This window comes from Equus przewalskii, chromosome 6 (assembly GCF_037783145.1).
Source record: "Equus przewalskii isolate Varuska chromosome 6, EquPr2, whole genome shotgun sequence".
NCBI lineage: Eukaryota > Metazoa > Chordata > Mammalia > Perissodactyla > Equidae > Equus > Equus przewalskii.
This window is the reverse complement of record NC_091836.1, coordinates 79,648,807-79,667,716: the sequence shown is the minus strand read 5'-3', so window position 1 is coordinate 79,667,716 and position 18,910 is coordinate 79,648,807. Positions and strand designations below refer to the sequence as shown.

Here is an 18,910-nt window from a genome sequence, read left to right as displayed (position 1 = left end):
TAGAGACATTCAGGGGAAACATCCAAGTTTGTTAACCTAGGTGCCAGTGAAAACTTTGTCTAAATTGAAACTTTACTTTCTCTCAAAGAGGAAAATTATACTTGAATTAGTTACAAGTAGCTCGCCTGGTGCCCGCTCCACAGGTTCCTTCACTCTGAAAATGAGGTCACCCAAACTCCTGTGCAGGTGGGTACATGCCTGGTCAGGGAGGCAAGGAGCATCACCGCCATGTTGGGTTGTTTCAGTGTCAAATAACCTTATCCACTGCCACCCTCCTAATCCAGTCCCACATCACCTCTCATCCGGACCACTGCCATAACAGGATATCCCGCATCCAGAATGGGGACCAGCACAGAGTAGGAGCTTAACAAAATATTGTTGATTGAATGAATAAATGAATGAGACCCTGCTTGCCCTGAATCAGTGACCCCAACCCTGGTTCCCTGACCCTTGTGCCTGGTGTTGAGACCCAGCCATGATACACAATCTCCAGGACTACAGCCGTGCTCTGTTCTCACTCATCTCTGACAGTATGTATTAGTCTGCTAGGGCCGCCATAATGAAATTCCACAGGTTGGGTGGCTTAAACAAGAGAAACTGTTTTTTCTCACAGTTCTGGAGGCTGGAAGTCCAAGATCAAGTTGCCAGCAGGTTTGGTTTCTTCTGAGGCCTTTCTCTTGGCTTGCAAATGGCCGCCTTCTCTGTGTGTCCCGACATGGTCGCCCCTTACTCTGTGCTGTCTGTGTCCCAATCTCCTCTTCTTATAAGGGCACCGGTCACATTGGATTAGGGCCCACACATAAGACCTCATTTTACCTTGATTACCTTTTTAAAGGCCTTATCTCTGAATAGAGTCACATTCTGAGGTTCTGAGGGTTAGGACTTTAACAGATAAATTTGGGGAGGGGACACCAAATTCAGCCCATTATAAGCTGACACAAGCTGTCTCGCTCTGCCTCCTACATCTGGACTTCCCTGGGGCCTGCCTACAGTTTACTCCTAGACGCCATGTTACTTCCTGCTGTTCCTCCTTGATGCCAGTGCCTTACAGCACAACCACCTGTTGTCTGTTCCCTCACCCTGGGCTGGCCCTCTTCCCATCACCTGCAGCTGGTCTTCTCTCCAAACACCTGCCCCTGCTGGCTGCAGTTAACCCTTCTATTTCTGGCTGTGTTGCTGGATACAACCCTAAATCTAAAACTAGCTACCTAATGAAATAAATAAATGAATAAATAAATAATACATAAACTAACTCTTGGTCTCAGTCTGCTATGACCACTGGAGTGCATTTTTGAAAGAGCTGAAGAGTGATAATGTCTGAGCTGAACAAAGTTAAGCAGTCTCACAAAGAGAAAATTTTACTCACAATCATGCAATGACATTATACCCCACCCACAAGAATCTAGTTCAATTGGTTTGGGACGGGGCCTGGTGTCATTTTTTTTTTTTAAAGCTTCCCTAAGTGATGTGAACAGGCAGAAGCAGTTAACTGGCTCTAACTAGTGGAAAAAAACCACCAAAATGAGACAAAACCTAGGCTAGAACACCAAACCAAACTAGGCTGGCGATCCTGTCCCATATGTGACTTGTGAATGTAATACAGTGAGTCTCCAGTGTCCAGACCCACCCAAATGCAGAGGTGGGTGGCTCTCCCTTCAGCTTCACCACCCCTTTGGTGTAAACTCCCCACCCTTTGATCTGAGAAGTTGGGGGTGACTCACGAGCGTCCTCTACCACGCAGAGCAATCCAAATGGAGCTCAACAATGACTCTGGGCACAGGCAAGTGTCGCTACTGCTGGGCCCTCTGAGCATGAAACCTGCAGGCTGTTGATGATGAAAGACCCTGGGCAGTGGTTAAAAGCACAGCTAACATGGCTCTTCAGCTCAGCAACAGCGGGACTCGCTCAAATGGCAGTTGAGCCCCAGGCAACCATCTGCCTCCACAGGCTTCCTGGGGCTGATCTGCAGTCTCTGCCCGCTGCCGTCCTCCTCTTGTGGGACTTTTCCCCCAGCCCTCCCTCTAACCCCTGAGGTCCCCGGGCTCCCTCAGCCCAGAGCACGCTAGGGTGAAAGGGTTTAGTCTGGCTCTCCCTCTGGTCTCTTTCCAGTACATTCTCAGGGCAAAGCCCAATCCTTCATGCTTCCGGGATTTCCCTTTTGATTCTCAAGGGCCTTTTCTTCTCTCAACAAAACCTGGTTCTCTGTAAATAAAAGGCTTTGGCTTTCAAAACTATTGTTTTTGATGTGGGCTTCAAGAGGCTATTTTAAAAGTCAGAAAACTGAACACTGACTGTTTTATTCTGACTGTTTCTTTCCCTCTGCATTCCGGTTGTACCAATCCTAAATCTCCTTGAGGCAATGCCTCTGATTTACTAGGGGAAAGGTCAAGTGGAAAAAGTGTAGCAAAGCAAAGCACAAAGATTAACATTTCAAGATACTCTCTCTCTGTAAGAAATACTGCAACTTTGACCACTCCAGTCTCCCTACCCCCACCACACCCTAACAAGCGAGCAGGCCAGGATGTTCTGGCTGAGTCTACCCAGGCAGAGTGAAGTGGGGAATCAAGATTTATCTTGATAATAAAAGCTCTAAATGACAATTATTTAAAAATTGTTTTCTTCAACAAGTTAATGGCATGAAAACAAAAGGGAGGAGGGTGGCTCCAGATTAAAAGAAACGTTAGAGATATAACAATCTTGTTTGGAGTCTGTTTTGTACAAACCACCGTCAAAAGACATTTTTGAGGCAATGAGGCAAATTTGATTATAGACTGAGTATGAGATGATACCACAGAATTATTGTTAACATTAAGTGTGACAATAGCATTTGGTTATGTAAGAAAACATTCTTCTTTTCATTAACAGATGCATACTGAAATGTGTGTGGGTGAAATGACATGATGTCTGGGGAAAAGAAGAAAGAAGAGAGGAGAACAGGAAAGAAGAAGGAAGGAAGGAAAGGAGGGAGGGAGGGAAGAAAAAGAAAACCAGATACGTTGGCAAGAAACAAAACAAAACAAACAAAAGAAAATGGATAGGGGCTGGCCCAGTGGCTGAGTGGTTAAGCTCGTATGCTCCTCTTTGGTGGCCCAGGGTTTCGCCGGTTCGAATCCTGGGCATGGACATGGCACCACTCATCAAGCCATGCTGAGGCGGTGTCCCACATGCCACAACTAGAAGGACCCACAACTAAAAATACACACCTATGTACCTGAGGGCTTTGGGGAGAAAAAGGAAAAATAAAATTTTAAAAAAAGAAAAAGGAAATCAGATAGATGAATTGTGTGGCAAAATTTTGACAATTATTGGATTTTAATGATAGGTATATGGGAGTTCATTATGCTATTTTCTCTATTTTTTGTGAGTTTGAAAAGTTTCATAATAGTTTTTTAGATTGTTAAACTGGTACAGGAAAAGACAGACTGAACAATGGAAGGTCATAAAAGGACCAGAAACAAATATTTACTGTTTAAGGGGGCCAGCCCGGTGGCACAGCAGTTAAGTTTGCACGTTCTGCTTCTCAGCAGCCCAGGGTTCGCCGGTTCAGATCCCGGGTGCGGACATGGCACCGCTTGGCAAAAGCCATGCTATGGTAGGCGTCCCCCATATAAAGTAGAGGAAGATGGGCATGGATGTTAGCACAGGGCCAATCTTCCTCAGCAAAAAGAGGAGGATTGGCAGTAGTGTTAGCTCAGGGCTAATCTTCCTCAAAAAAAAAAAAAAAACAACAAATATTTACTGTTTAAGAATTTATTATATTACTGATTTGCAGGTGGATGAACTCTTTCTTCAAATGAAATCTAACATGGAGCCCCAATGTATAAAACGAAAAAGTAGAACTGCTCCCCTAGAAGCTGGAAGAGAGTCTAGCTCTTTTGTTTCCTCCTTGTCTCCGCAGGAAACTGCAGAAGTAACTCAGGGAAACCCTGGGGCTCCATAGAACACAGCTTGAAAACCTCTGTAATACATGCTGAAGGAAACCTTCAGATTCCTGCAGAAAATATGCACTACTTAGGATATGTGTTAGACAACTGGCTAACAATTTAGGAGAAAAAAATAAAGTTAAATCCCTACCTCACATCGTATACCAAAATAAAGTCTAGTTGCATTAAAGTGTTTAAAGTACAAAATCAAATCAGAAAAAAAATAGGTGAATATTCTAAAATATTGAGACAGAGAAGGGCTTCCTAAGCAAGCCAACAAAGGCAGAAATTATAAAGGGAAAGGCTGATATCTTTGATTATATAAATATCTGTACATTTTATATGGCAAAAAATAAGCCACACTCCACAACAAGATAAAAAGGAATATGTGTATGTGACCAAACTTTAATATTCTTAATCACTAACTAGTATTTCAAATCAGTAGGAAAAAGACAAACACTCCAATAAAATGAAAGGATCCAGAATTAAAAATATACTTATATGAGGAAATATAAATTATCATAAAGATATGAAATATATTTAATCTCACTATTGATCAAAGAAATATTGTAAGTTAAAGTAATAATGAGAATAATTGATGGTGACTTCTATTCTTGGTGATATGGCAGACTAGATAAGCTGAAAATCAGCTACTATAAAACATCTAGAAATGCTAAGTAAAATATACTTAACATTCTTTCACATGCATGACTGAACTCCCGTGAAAATACAGGAAATCCACACAAGACTAAACCAAGATAACTGAAAACCAGCCAGAGATTTGGGGAGGGATCTCCTCTCTTGGTAACAAAGAGACTGGCTTAGGGACAGAAGAAAAGGAACTGAGACACTCAAGTGAATCCAGGATGCTCAAAAGACTACACCCCCCCCCCCCCCCCCCCAGATCTCCAGCATAGACGCACATGAGCATGGTTTAGGAACACCAAATCAAGAAATTAATATAAAAAATGGTCCCAGGCAGGTAATAACTGTAGGGCAAGTGGAAGAAGCAAATGCAAACCTCTCTGGAGTGATTCACCTCAACACAGGCTATAGAAAATCACTGTAAGTTAAGCTTTAATAAGATGAGCTCAGAACCGAAAATTACAGAAAATAGGAGGAAACAAGTCACGATGAACAAGAGTCAGCTGATAAAGATAACAGCATTACTAAAATGAAACTATAAACTAAATAAGTTTAGAACTATTAAGATATAAAATAAGGTCTCAGAAATATAGGAAAAGAACAAAACTTTCTAAAAAGTAAAAAATGTAATTTTTACCCCTCTGCTGATACAGCATTAGAAAAAAAGGATGATGCTCAGTGTTGCTAAAAATATAGGAAATTGACATTTACATACTATTAGTAAAAGTAAAAACTGATCATTCCAGAGGGCTATTTGGCAGTATGCAGCAAATGATTTAACAACAAAAAAAGTACATACCCATTGACCCAATAATTTTACCTCTAAGAATTTATCTTTAAAACAATTCATAAAATTATCCTAAGATGAATGCACAAAGACAATTATGGGGGCATTTTTCATGGTAAAAATGCAGGGAGGAAAACCTTAATGTTCAATAGCAGAGGAGTGGTTAAACAAATCATGATATTTTCATATTATGAAATACTGTGCAGGTAATAAAAATGATGTTGAATAGATATATTTATTGACATGTAAAGATGCCCAAAATACACTGATGAGTGGGGAAAAAAAAGCAGGTTACAGGCCAATATGATCCCACCTTTTTTTATTTGTATTTATTTATTTATTTATTTTGAAGAAGATTAGCCCTGAGCTAACATCTGCTGCCAATCCTCCTTTTTGCTCAGGAAGACTGGCCCAGAGCTAACATCCATGCCCATCTTCCTCTATTTCATATATGGGACGCCTAACGCAGCATGGCTTGCAAAGCGGTGCTGTGTCCACACCCAGGATCCAAACCAGCGAACCCTGGGCCACTGAAGCAGAACGTGTGAACATAACTGCTGTGCCACTGGGCCAGCCCCAATCCCATATTTTTTCAATTGTGTGGTGCATTAGGGAAAGTCCAGTGACCAATAAATGAAGATATGCTAAAATTCACTAGTAATCAGTAATGGAAATTAAAACGATAGTGCCATATTACTTTATACCCATGAGGATAGCAGACAGAAAAGTGGATGTACGCAGAGGTTGGCAAGGACATGGGAGGTGAGAGCTCCCAAGCACTGCTGGTGAGAATACAAAATGGTACAGGCATTATGGAGATCAATCTCACAAAATTTAGCATAATCTGTATGCAGAAGCCTTTTGACCAAGTGATGCCATTTCTGGATGTATAACCTCAAGAAATTCTCATTTAGATCCATAAGAGGACATGAAATGGGATGTTCATCTTCTCTGTGGCAGAAGGCATGCTGGAGGCAACCCAAGTGTCCCTCATTAAGACATAAGAAGGGGCTGGCCCCATGGCCAAGTAGTTAAGTTCATGCGCTCTGCTTCAGCGGCCCAGGCTTTTGCCAGTTAGGATCCTGGGCACAGACATGGCATCACTCATCAAGCCATGCTGAGGCGGCATCCCACATGCCACAACTAGGAGGACCCGCAACTAAAAATACACAATTATGTACCAGGGGGCTTTGGGGAGAAAAAGGAAAAAAAAAATCTTTAAAAAAAAAGAGAGAGATAAGAAAAGTAAAATGTGGAAAATTCATATTATGGGGTAATACGCAGCAATAAAAAGACACAATCTCCTTGGATAATTTTTTTTAAGTGTTTGGTAAGAAAAGTACAAAAAATTTGAACACAACATATTTGTATGTTAAAAACACATAGTCACAAAACAACATAACAGATTTTATAAGACTTATACATATAATAAGTACAGATATCAAACATGTTAAAGAAGTTTCCTATGGAGGAGATGGGAAGGGGTATAGAAATTAAAGGAGGAAAATATAAAATAATTAAAATTAAAAGAGAAGCCTTACACAGACTGATAATGACAATTTCCCTTAAACTGAGTATATTTAATTCAGGTCTCTGCATTTGAGTTCGATTTTTTAAAGTATGTGCATATTTGTATATGTATAAATGTCTAAAAGGGTATATACTAAAATATTAATGGTGGTTATCTCTGGGAGTGGTATGAAAGGTGAATCTTTTCTTTTTCTCAAAACTGAATAAATATTTTGTGATAAACAAAATGCATTTTTTATGTTTCAAAAATTCATTTTAATACTCAGAACTACTGTCCTGCTCTTGGATAAATATACAACAATCTACTAAATTCAGCTGCCTGTGTGGTCATAGACATTTTATTGTTTTTCCAGAATGTTCCAAAATAGCTCTGGAACAAGACCGGTGGGACCACCAGACAACTATCTAGCCTCACCCTTCTTCCCATGCAAATGAAGTCCACGCCTCCAATCCTGTTGGCAGAAACCTCTATGGGACCCAGGCTAACAAGGCCCTCTCCTCGGTGGCTGGAGAAAGGAGAGGCAGCACTCTTGGTTCTCTCCGTGAGCTCACAACAGCCTCTGAAGAGCTGCCTTGGACGGCCGTTGCCAAAGACAAAAGCTTCCACCTCAAGGGTGGAAACTCTATTTGCAGCTTTGTAGACACAGGTGTTCTTCCGGGCGACTCAAGACCTCAATGTGGGACTGTGTTTGGCCAGGAATAGTTCAGAAGGCCTTCCCCTCAGAAGCCAGCTCTTGAGGCCTTCAGTGTATGTTCTAACTATATTTGGCAACAAAAACCAAAGAGGTCAGTGGCTTAGCTGGGGGGGAGACTATTCCTGATTTATAAGCCCTGCTTCAAACCAGGGCCAAGACTTTAAAAACTTACTTCATTTATTTATTTTGCACTCACTGAGCATACCGCTGAAGCAGTTCTCTTTCCAGTCCTACCAGCCCCGTGTAAATCTTTCAGAACCACAGGTGTAAATCACCTACCCAAGCCATCCCCATGTTAGAGGACATTTGGGGACATCTGGCTTGAGAATCCAAATGTTAAAATTATCCCACTTTACTCTCTATGTCTTCATAGCATCAAAATAGCCTATAGCAGTCGTGTGCAAATCCAGGCTCCAGCACTTACTACTCACTGTGTGACCTTGGCTAAGTTACTTTATGTCTCTGAGGTTCAATTTTCTTATCTACAAACAGGTAATAACACCTACTTCACATGGCTGCTGTAAGAATTAAATGAGATAAGGTATATCAAGTGGCTAGGAGAATGTCTGATACAAAGCAGGTGCTAAAAAAAGAATCAATTTCCATTCCTCCCCATCACTCCCTTCCACCCTTAGCTGTTCAGCCAAGGTGTCGGCTTTTCAAGAAATCGCCTGGTACCCTGTGTTTGATTACAAATGGATGGTACCATTCTCATAGCCATCAACAGTAGCTAAAGATAAAAGCTGGGACTACTCCTCAGCCGCAGACAGGTCGAATCAGCTCGCAAATGACTCATCAGTGCTGATAAACGATGTGTTCTTGGCACCAGGAGGCCTTATCCTGACAGGCTTCAACACCTTATGAAAAAAATCCAGAAGATAGGTTGAGTGGCTCACAGAGAAGGTGCCCAGGGTTTGATGGTGACCTTCAGTCAATTCTGAACGTGTACCAGACTGATCTTAGGAGGGTCTCATATCTCTTCAGACATGTCTGCAATCATAGGATTTTCAGTTGGGAAGGAGTCCAGCTGAGCAGCTGCCTCTTTCATCTCGCAGAGCTGAACCATCTCCTTCCCTTGCCTTGGACTCCCCAAAGGGAGTCATAAGACTCCCTGGGCAGAAGGCTAGATGCCTGTTCCCTGCTTAGAACAGCCCTAAGCCAGTGCCCAACCTGCCTCTGGCAGCTTTGTCTGCCGGCTGAAGCTCTGCCAGGGTGAGGTTTGGCTGGAGGGCTCTGTGGCTATGGGACAAACCTTGGCTCAAAGAGAAGGGTGAGTGTTTAATCCTGAGCCACTGTCTGCAAGGCTGAAGCGTTTGCCACTCTCCGCAGCTTCTGCAGCGTTTTCAGACCACCCAGAACCACTCACTGGCACAGAAATTCCATGACTGGAATTTTCAGCCGCTCTTTCATTCATACATGCCCTGTATGGTCTGTTGCTGCATTTGTAACCTCCTCAATTCTGATGAACCTCACAAAATTGTTAAGATCAAATAAGACAATGAACTGTATGAAGATTGACTCTGTCAACAGCCAGGTGCTCAAAACTGAGGCCTCCTCTGGTCTTAAGGAAATTCCACATGCTAGGATCTACTTTCTTCTAAATTGAAATTGCTTCAGAAGCAGGTTGTCTCTGGACCTGGGACGTGGGATCTGTCTCTTTCAGTGTATACGCAGGCTTCTTCTGAAAGGAGCTATTTATTCTAGGCCCTCAGAAGGGACCTTGTGAAATGCAATTGATGCAAAAAGCCCAGGAGAAGGTAGGCTGCCCTGGAAACTTTCCGCTCTCCAAACTCACCCTCAGAATTTCTCCACCAGGAAGGTGTCTGAGATCATCTATCAAAAGCAACATTTCAGCCATGCTTTGAACTGGAAAGGCCGGGGAAACTTTCTGGAAAGGACAAGCAGTTGGTTTCCATCCTGGGTCTTCAGGATGTTGGATGAGACAAATGGGGCAGGGAAGGAAAAATCAGGGGTGCCTCTCTTTATTATCCCCTTCTGCCTAACCGTTCCCATGTCCCCTGCCCTTCTAGTCACTCAGTGGGGCTTAGTGTCCAGCTTCTCTCACTGGAACTGGGGTCAACCTTCCAAGATGACAAGGCATAAAGCAAGCAAGGTGGAGGAAGGAAGGAGAGAGAGAAAGGAAGGCTGGAGAGAATTGCAGAAAAAATGTAAAGGCTTGGGAAGGAGGAAGGAAGAGGAGAGCAGCAAGGGGAGGTGGAACAATGAAGGTCTCAGGCCGTCCCGAGGCGCACGGTTCCGGCGGCACGTCCGTCCTGCCCGCCTCCGGCCAGCAGCTGCACGCTGCGCAGCGTGTGGGCGCTGAGTCACGGTCCCAGAACAGGGAGCCGCCGTGCAGGTCTGGTGGGGGGGTGGCCCTGGTTGGCATCTGCAAACTGTTTTTTTCTTTCCTCTTTCATTAGGGCTATGTGCTGACTCCCACGTAGGAGGATTTATTAAACCGCACGTACGGCCTCATGGCTCTCGGGCCCGTCCGAGGCGGCCGGCTGGGGGCGCCACAGCCTCGCTTATGAGCCCCCTGGCTCGCTGGGGCACCAGGCGGGGAGAGCACCGGAGTTTCTGGCCCGGCTGTTGGTTTCCCGGAGGAGTCCCAACATCTTGCTGGAGTAGCTTCTAACTTTAACACCGCGGCAGCCCGGGGAAACTCCTCGCTTAGGCGGCCTCGGAAACCACCCCAACTCTCCGAGGTGCGCTTTCGCGCAGGGCTCCCTGAGCAACTCCATAAAATCTAGGCTCTGTTGCGCAAGCCGCAGAGTCCAGGCTCGCCTCCCGACTAGGGTTCACCCTACCCCAACCGGCCCGGCCGCCACGCGAGGCTGTGACCTCGGGCGTCTCTGCGAAGCCCTGCTCCGTACGCAGGACACGCGCTCCGCACGCCGCAAGGGGAGAGCCGAGCTGCTGACAGCTCGCCGGCGCCAATAGGGGCCAGCACGCGCCCGCGCCGCCCGCCCACCTTCCCACGCCCGGCGGCGGGACCCGGAGCTCCGGGGCAGACCAGGAACAGGGGCGCCCTCCCTTCCAAGACGCGTGACCCGAGGAGAATGAATCAGCATTGAGACAGTTTATTGGTTTGCTATTTCGCATATCACCCACTTCATGTAAATAGATTTTTACAGAGACACAGCGTTTCCTTCTTCCAGAAGAAGCATTCACTCTCTCTCAGGCACACCAACACTCTCACACATTCCACGCAGCAAACAATGTTACACCTCGCTGAAACATTCACGTATTAAAATAGAGGGGAGGGGGACAATACAATTGCTTTTAAAATGCCCTTAATACAATATATAACGTACAAAAATATCTCTATATTTGAAGTTACAAAAAAAATCTGGACAGCAACAAACTTAAATATTGATAATTACCTCTGTATATACAACACGCATTGCACTTCTCCTCTATAGGTTTTGAAAAGTTCAAGTAATAGCGAGGCTTGCGCCCCGGTGGGGCGACACCCCGTGAGAAATGAGTTTGTAGGCGGGCACGGCAGTGGCTCAGACCCCTGACCCGGGGCTGTCAGCATTTGATTCTCAGTTTCTCCTCTCCGTGAGCCTGGCAGACACTTCCTCGGATTCCTCCGCCCCCCTGGGGCGCCTGGACCCGATTAGAGCGAAAGGAACTCTACCTCAAAAGAGGAGGGGACCTCGCAAAGCCAGGGCTCGTCGCCCGGACGGTGCCTCCCGGACTCCGGGTCTCTGCAGGGCTGTCTCAGCCCGGTCCCCATGGGCTGAGGGGCTCGGCTCGGGAAAGCCCTCTGGCCCGGGAGGCGCCGGCAGAATGCCTTCGCGACTGTCCACTGCGGCCACAGGCGCCTAAACCCTAAGAAGGGTGGCGAGCACTTGTTGCGCTCTCAAGGCCGGAGCTCGGCGCGCCCGAGGCTCCGGGAACGACAGAGTCCGGCCCTGGCTGGCCTCGGGCAGGGAGCGCCGGCGCCGGCGGCCGTAGCCCTGGGGGCTGATCTTGCTCCTGGGGGCGACGCCGTCCTTGTCCTTGTCTGTGAACTGGTAGATCTGATGCGCCAGCTTCTGCACCGTGCACGTCCCGAAGCGACAGCCAAAGCTCCGCAGGCCCTGGAAGTTGTTCATACTCTGGCGATAGCGCTTGACGCGGATGCGGGCGGCGTCCGGACTGCCGCAGAAGAGAAGGAAGACATCATGAGACCCCCATCAAGCTGGGCTTTGGCTCCAGCCACCAGGAACCGGAGCCACGCTGGGCCAGAGGGGGCTGGAAACTGCTACCGCCATCTGAACTGCCACACAGCCCCCAGGGCCAGGGTAGTGGAGGAGAGCTTCCCTTGCCCACCCCGCCACGGTACCCCGCATAGTTACCTGGCCTGGGGGCTTCGAGAGGCGCCCTTCATGACCTGGGGCCGAATGAGAGTCTGGGCAGGCCTGGCCTTCACGTCTGCGAGCCCGGTGGGGTAGCTGCTGGACACCTGAAGTTCCCTCTTCCCACGACTGAGAGCCCACTTATTCCATCTGGAAAACACAAATAGAGTCGATTCGCATGCGCCCAGGCGAGGTCCCGGCCTTCACTGCTAAGCTCTCGGGACTAACGGCCAGTTTCCCTTGTCTTCTAGGTACAAGGACTGGAGAAGGCGCTGTCTGCCACTCACTTTTTTCGGAACTCTGACGCCACGTCGAGCGGTGCGGCGTCGGCACCTAGGAAGGTGAGCGATCCCAGGTACATGAGGGTTACGGGAACCAGCTTCATCCCGGCGGCGATGCGCAGACCCTGGGGAAAGAGAGAGAGGAGCCGAACGTGAGCACCCGGGCCCGCCGCACCGGTCGGGCGGGGCACAGAGGGCGGGCGGGGGCCCGGGCAGCAGGCTCAGCCTTCGCTCTGCCTGGCTCAGACGCTTATCTCCCCCGGGCGCAGAGAGGCGCCGGCGGCATTTGCACCCGCCAGGCGGGTGACAGGCCCCGCAAGGGAGGCCGCTGCCCAGAGCCAGGCTCCCAGAGGTTCCTTGCTCAACTCCTGGGAACGTGGCTGACGGAGCAGAGGGAACTGGGTCTCTGGAGTTCCAGCTGTGTGCACGAGCTGCGCCTGGGATTTGGGACGCACCCCGCAGAGGACCCTCCAAAATGGGCTGTACTCCTCACCCAGCGCTCCCAGTCTCCGGCCCGGGCAAGGCCCTCCCCCTTTAACCCACCCCGCCTGAGGCGCCTACCTGCTGAAGCGGATGATCTGCCAAGATCTGGAAGGAAAAAGTCTGAGACGTCCCTCTGGCAGTGGCAAAACTCCAACGTCCAAGCTGCGGTGAGAAACCAGAGGTGGCAAAGCTCGAGCTGTTCTGCCTAGTGTCACCAAGAAACCACTGAGTGGCCGCCTCTGCTTCCTCGGCTTTATAAGAGCGCAGGGGGGCGGGGCCTGGGCTGCCCTGTCCCTCCCTTTCTTCCCTCAGGCGCGCGCGCTTCTGCACTCGGGTGCGCGCATTGCTTGCCAGTGGATGTGGGATTTGGGGGTGGGGGTCCCTCTTGCCCAGAGGGCTCAGAGATGAGCTCCAGGAGATTGGTGCAGGAACTGCCACAGTCCTGGCTCTCTGAGCACAGTGTTCAGGGTACGCATGCTAAGCACGGAGTGAGCCAGGAAGAAGTAGGGCCGGGACAACCTCTATGGGGTCCTTACCCAGGACCTGTGCAGCGCAGAGAGCGAGGCTTCCTGGCGTGGAACTGCAAGAGCCAGCAGGGGTTACCACGCGGATGGCCCGAGCACTGGACCTCGGGAGCTGTGGCTGCCGAGTGGTCTCGAGTGGACCGCGCCCCCTGCCGGCTCGGCTCCTGACCTGGCCGCGACCTCAGCCCCCAGGAGTAGTGTGCACCCCACAGAGGAGCAGAGCGGGCCTCGCCAGACCCCGGAGAGCAGTCGAGACTCCAAGGTTCTGGAATGGGCTAGAAAGATTTCGCAATAGGTGCAAGGCTCGTAAAGGCTGATTTGAGAATTGGCATTTGGAGGGGGTCGTTATCTGAAGTGTCAGAATTTACATGCCTATTTGGAAATATGGAAATAACCAAAATTAGGACAAAAGATGCCGTTTCGGTTTTCCCCCCTTGCAATCCAATTATGCCTTATAAGGTTACAACCTGAGAGATTGCCTGGCTGCCCTCGGAGACTTCCCTCACCCATTGTAAACGTGAGGATTTACTGCCAGGGAGCACACTAATGCTTCACGTATGTTAATCGCTTTACAGTTTACAAAGCACAGCCACATCCTGATCTCCTTTGATCCTCACACCTACCCTTGAGTTAGGAGAGGAAGGTAACATTACTTTTCTTATTTCACCAAGTAGACAACTGAAGTCCAGAGAGGGGAAGTATTTGCCCAAAGTCACACCAAAGGTAGTAAACAGTAGAGTCCTAACTCGGCCCTGCAAGCAAGCTGGGGCGCGGCGCGGATTTTTCTAGGCTGGGGTCATCATCTCGTCAAGGGGGAGAGGACAGTCCTAGCCCCCGCCCAAGGATTTATGCTTGTTCATGATGAATCACCCCCAAGCACGTTTGTCACCCGTTTGTGCTCTTCCATCACTGCTCCTTGACTTCAGTTTCTTACTTCTCTCCTGGGGGCCAAAGTGGGTAGGGAACTCAGCTCCCTATGTCTTGCATGCAGGCCTCTGATGTCCTATGACCCACCCTAGTCGCAGGTCCTGGAGCCCAGTGCCCAAACTGAGAGGCCAAGGGAGCGGGACCACTGGGACTCTGTGGACCGGCTTCTAGTCCTCATTCTACGGCAATTCGCTGTGTGAACAAGTCACTGTGTGGACAAGTCACATGCCCTCCTGGTTTTCACATCTGTAACGTGCCCCCGGCACATCTCTAAGCTTCCTACCTGCTTTGCCATACTGCTTCTGAGCCCCAGTGCAAAAGCGCTGGGTGGCCCAGACCCCGCCTGGTCTCGGCCGTGCAGTGCTGGCTCAGCCGCCTTTTCACTCTCAGAACTGAACCGTGGACATTGCACTTGGGGAAGGAATGGCCGCGCCAGGGTTACTTATTCTGAGGACTCTTCCCTGAGGGAGTCACCTGAGCGGACGTGAGTTCCAGCTGAGGGCGGGGGACGGATTCCTGGCTCTGACTCTGGCGAGCCTCGGGACGCCGAGGGTCAGAGGGCTGCAGCGCAGCGTACCGGCTGGGCTCGCGCTGCCCGCCTGGCGGCAGAGCAGTCGCTGCAGCAGACCGGGCCAGGGGGCTAGTCTGCCGGCCCTGCAGACAGCAGGTATTACTCTGCCCGCTCTGTTTCCAGAAGCCTCCCGAGCAACCCATTTCTGTTCTTCTACTTCCCATCTCTTCCTTTCAATTCGTCCCCTGCGAGTCAGGCTCTTCGACAGTCTGTCACTCTTGTCCGAGGATGCGACCTACTTGTAGCCAGCTTCCAGCTGGGTCCGCGCCAAGACAGGTTTTACTTTCATTTCCCCAGCGTGCGCCTACTGACTGCTGGGGAGGTCAAGGACAGCTGGGCGCCAGCCCGCAGCCAGAGAAGGTCCCGTGGTCTGGACTCGTAACTTCCAGTTCCCACCAGCCCTGGGGGGTTTGCTCTGCAGAAGACTGTGCGGCTGTACCTCCTTGCCTCCTCGCCGTGTCCTTTAGGAAAGCCTCTGATTCTGTTGGGGGGAGGGGGAGAATGAACTCTCGTTCAGGCTGCCGGATCGCGAAGCGTGCTCTTGGTGCAGACTTCGCTTTGAGCGTCTAGAGGCTTCAACAAGCAAAGCCTGGGAGTGGAGACTCGGTTCTGCTCCGCCCGGCTTAAGTGCCTACGCCAGCCGTGTAGCCGCAGAGCCAGGAGCTCCCACCTGAGAGCCTTGGCACGCTGCTCAGCAGCCCAGGTACGCCTTGTACCTCTGGCACTTAGCGATCTGACGTTTGAGAACCTCCTTCCCCCAATTCCTTCTTTAAATAAAGTCCTGGATTGGCAGCTCGGGATTTTTCTAGAACACCTGTATCTTCGAAATTGTATGTTTGCGTGGGTGGGCGACAGGGCCAGAGTGTTCCCCAAAGCGTTGTGGGGTATAAGTCGAAAAAAAACGTATAAAATTTGCCCAATATTGGGATCTATTTTTTCCTGTGGAAACTCGGGTTTGCTTACTTAATCATGGATAAAGAAAAAAAATCACGAGAATGCATTTTCTGTTAAGTGGTTGAATCTAGAAGGACACACCGTAGCAAGAGTTCTGCTTTTGGTGATTTGTTAACGTGGAGTTTCACCCATTCAATTTTCACTGATTGTAGATTCACACTGAGTACAAGGAAGGCAGGAAGAAACATCTTTAAAATCTTACTGGAAATAAAAGATAAAGGGAAAAAAAAAAAAAGAAAGAAATTCTGGTTAAGAAGATCCACTTCTTTTGTGCCCAAGAATTTTTAAAGGGTCATATTGTAAATAAACCCCCAAAGCACTGTAATAAATGGATGTATCCTGACATCATATATACAGACATACAAATATGCTAAAGGCTTGTTGTATAATGGTGTCTCAATTTCTCCCTCACATTCCAACTGAATTATTTTTAGGCCTTAAATCCCAGCCTTATTCTTAGTAATGTTTGGAGTTTTAAAAAATTTGTGGTGGTGGTTTCTCAGCTAACATTGTGTACACAGTCCCTAAAGCCAGTGTGACCACATTCAGGTCATGCAGAAAAGTAATGAGAAATAATAATAATAATAATAATGATATTAATAACTAAAAGCGAGTAGCTAACTGCACTGCATAATTATCTAGGATGCCTCTTTTTTCAAACAGGAAATTTTCAAATGCATTTATTATTCATATATGGTTCAAAATGCCTCTGCTATGCTGAGGGCTTGTTTACAAAGTTCATTTGAAAACAAGGTTCAAGAAGCATCCTGGAGTCATAACACAAAATAGTTTAGAGAAAGGAAACAATCAACTTTGCTGATAGGGTCACTCACAAGGTAAAGTGAAACAGGATACAAAGCCAGGGCACTTTTTTGGGATCTCTGACTTCTCTAAGGAGCTAATAAAATATAGATCCTTTCTAGAAAATGCACATGTACATAAACCAACTTAAGTATAAAATAGGCATACAATTTCAGGAGGTTGACCAAGTTAAGAAGGCTGACACAGAAGAAAAAGCACTGTTTCTATAGCCTTAAGTTCTGTCTTGGAGTAGTGGAGGCAGGGAAGGCAAATAACCTTAATTAATATTAACCTTAATTAAATATTGAGGGCCTAATATTTTGCAGAGCATCAGCTAAGGAAAAGTAATGCTTTTGCTGCCTCATTTTTGTGCTCCTGCACATAACAGAGGTACAGAAACAGTCAGTTCTTGTGTGTGATAAAGCTGGAAGACAAACCTCCCTGAAGCTTAAAGAATCTAAGTTGCTATAGGACAAACAAAAGAGAACACAGAAAATGGTTAACCTATAGAAGCTTGTTATACTAGCAGTTAGAAGAAGATGAAATGACTTCAAGAGAAATTTACTACGGACGGCACAATGAATGGCATTAATAATTAGATTATGAAAGATGATTAGACTATTTGGGGGCATCTCTAGACAATGAGAATGGTGCAGCCATCATGCTACCTGCCTCCAGGTTGGGATCCTGTACTATCAGATTAGAATCATTGGAATGAGGGAATTTTTATGTACGGACCCGCATGATTTAAAAATTCATTCATTCCTTCAACAAATATTTACTGAGCATGCATTACATGCTTAGCTCTGTGCTAAGTACTGGGCATACAGTAATCATCAATGCAAACATCATTTTTGCCTTCAACAAGCTTACAGCATGGTGGGATAGTCAAACATAAGCAAATCTTCATAGGAATAAATACATGATTATAAACTGTGTTAAGTGTTCTGAAGGAAAAGCAAGACTAGAGGGATCTAATGTTCCAAATAGAGGAAACAGCATATGCAAAAGCTCAGAGATGAGAGAGAACTTGGTACATTAGGGAAAGTGAAAGGAGGCCCGTGTGATTGGAATGTCCTGAGTGAGGGAGAAGAGTGGCGTGAAATGAGATTAAAGAGGTCATCAGGATCAGAGTAAACAGGACCCTTTGGGACATGATGAAGGTTTTGCACTTTATTCATGGTGACATGGGAAGCTATCGACAGGTTTGAAGACAGGAGAAACATGATCTAATATACATTTATTTAAAAGATCATTTTGGCTGTTGAATGTGGTGGATGGATTAGGGAGGAGCAAGAACGGAAGTGATGTCCTGGAGAGATTGGAGAGGGCCTACTTCCCCCATAATCTCTGTTAATCCACCCCTACACGCACATACTCCGTCCTAAGCTTCACCAACAGAGCCAGCTCCATGGATGTGCATCCTGTTCAGTTGCACAGGGCCCCACACTTGGTTTAATGCTCTGCTTGTTGCTGTTTTGAAACTCTTAATTTTTGAACAGAGGGTCCTACATTTTCATTTTGCATTGGGCTCCACAATGTACCCAGTCCTGCTCACCAAATAAACATGCGATCTAAGAAAAAGCAGCCTGCAATCTCTCACAGCACCTATTTATACCGCAGCTGCTACTGTCAGGAGTACTTCATAGGAGTGTCAAGATTCAACTATTCATATAATCACACATGTAAAAGTACCTGCAGGACAATTTCTGTTGGCCATCTCTGAAGCCTCCTTTCCACACCCCAAACATACACCCAAGGCAGAAACAGTGTGTTTGCTATACAAATTTAATTTGAAGACAGGGTTCATCACCCACTTTCTGTCCTTAAGTTTTACCTATATGGACAATCTGGAACCACCAACAAAGCAGGGAAACCAGTTAGGAAGCTATTGCAATAGTTAAGGTGGGAGGTGATAGTGGCTCAGCCTAGTGGGGTGGCAGTGAGGGTGGAGACAAGTGTATATATTTGGGAAGTAGGATTGATAGTTCTGAGTGATGAATGTGGGGCTAAGAGAGAGGCAGGTGTCAAGGATAACAATCATTAAATTTCTTAGGCCACTGAGTGGTTGGAGATGCGGCAGTGGATCAAGGAATTTCCTACCACAGCCACACAGTCTTTGTTACTGGTTGGTAGAAACCATTTGAAGAGGCCCCAGCCCTGCCTGTGGATGTTTGGCCAAGTTGAACTCTCATAATGCCTCTATGAACTGTAGTGGCTAACCACAGGAAGCACTTGAAATGACTGTACAGATCAACCACTCACTCCACAACAGCCAACTGTAGGAGCCCTGGGCTGATAATTCTTGGTCACTAGCAATCGGTTCCTATTTGTCTTCTAACGGGTAAAAGAAAGGCATCTGCTGCGTATATACGATCATTGTGTTGCATAGCCTTCCTCCCTTCCTGCTCCTGCCAACCTTCAGTAAAACAAACCTGGCCTT

The 18,910-nt window shown here is 47.3% G+C and overlaps 1 protein-coding gene across 1 annotated transcript; it reads right to left on the bottom strand.

The window, feature by feature from the left end:
* Positions 1-10,644: 10,644 nt before the first annotated feature.
* ADM (adrenomedullin) lies at positions 10,645-17,931 on the bottom strand. The gene is made up of 4 exons (XM_008533731.2): positions 12,769-17,931; positions 12,214-12,332; positions 11,927-12,076; positions 10,645-11,726 (listed from the first exon to the last, which is right to left on the bottom strand). Exons 2-4 carry the CDS (start codon positions 12,309-12,311, stop codon positions 11,411-11,413), a joined length of 564 nt encoding a protein of 187 aa, XP_008531953.1. The 5' UTR covers positions 12,312-12,332; positions 12,769-17,931; the 3' UTR covers positions 10,645-11,410.
* Between the last annotated feature and the right edge of the window lie 979 nt (positions 17,932-18,910).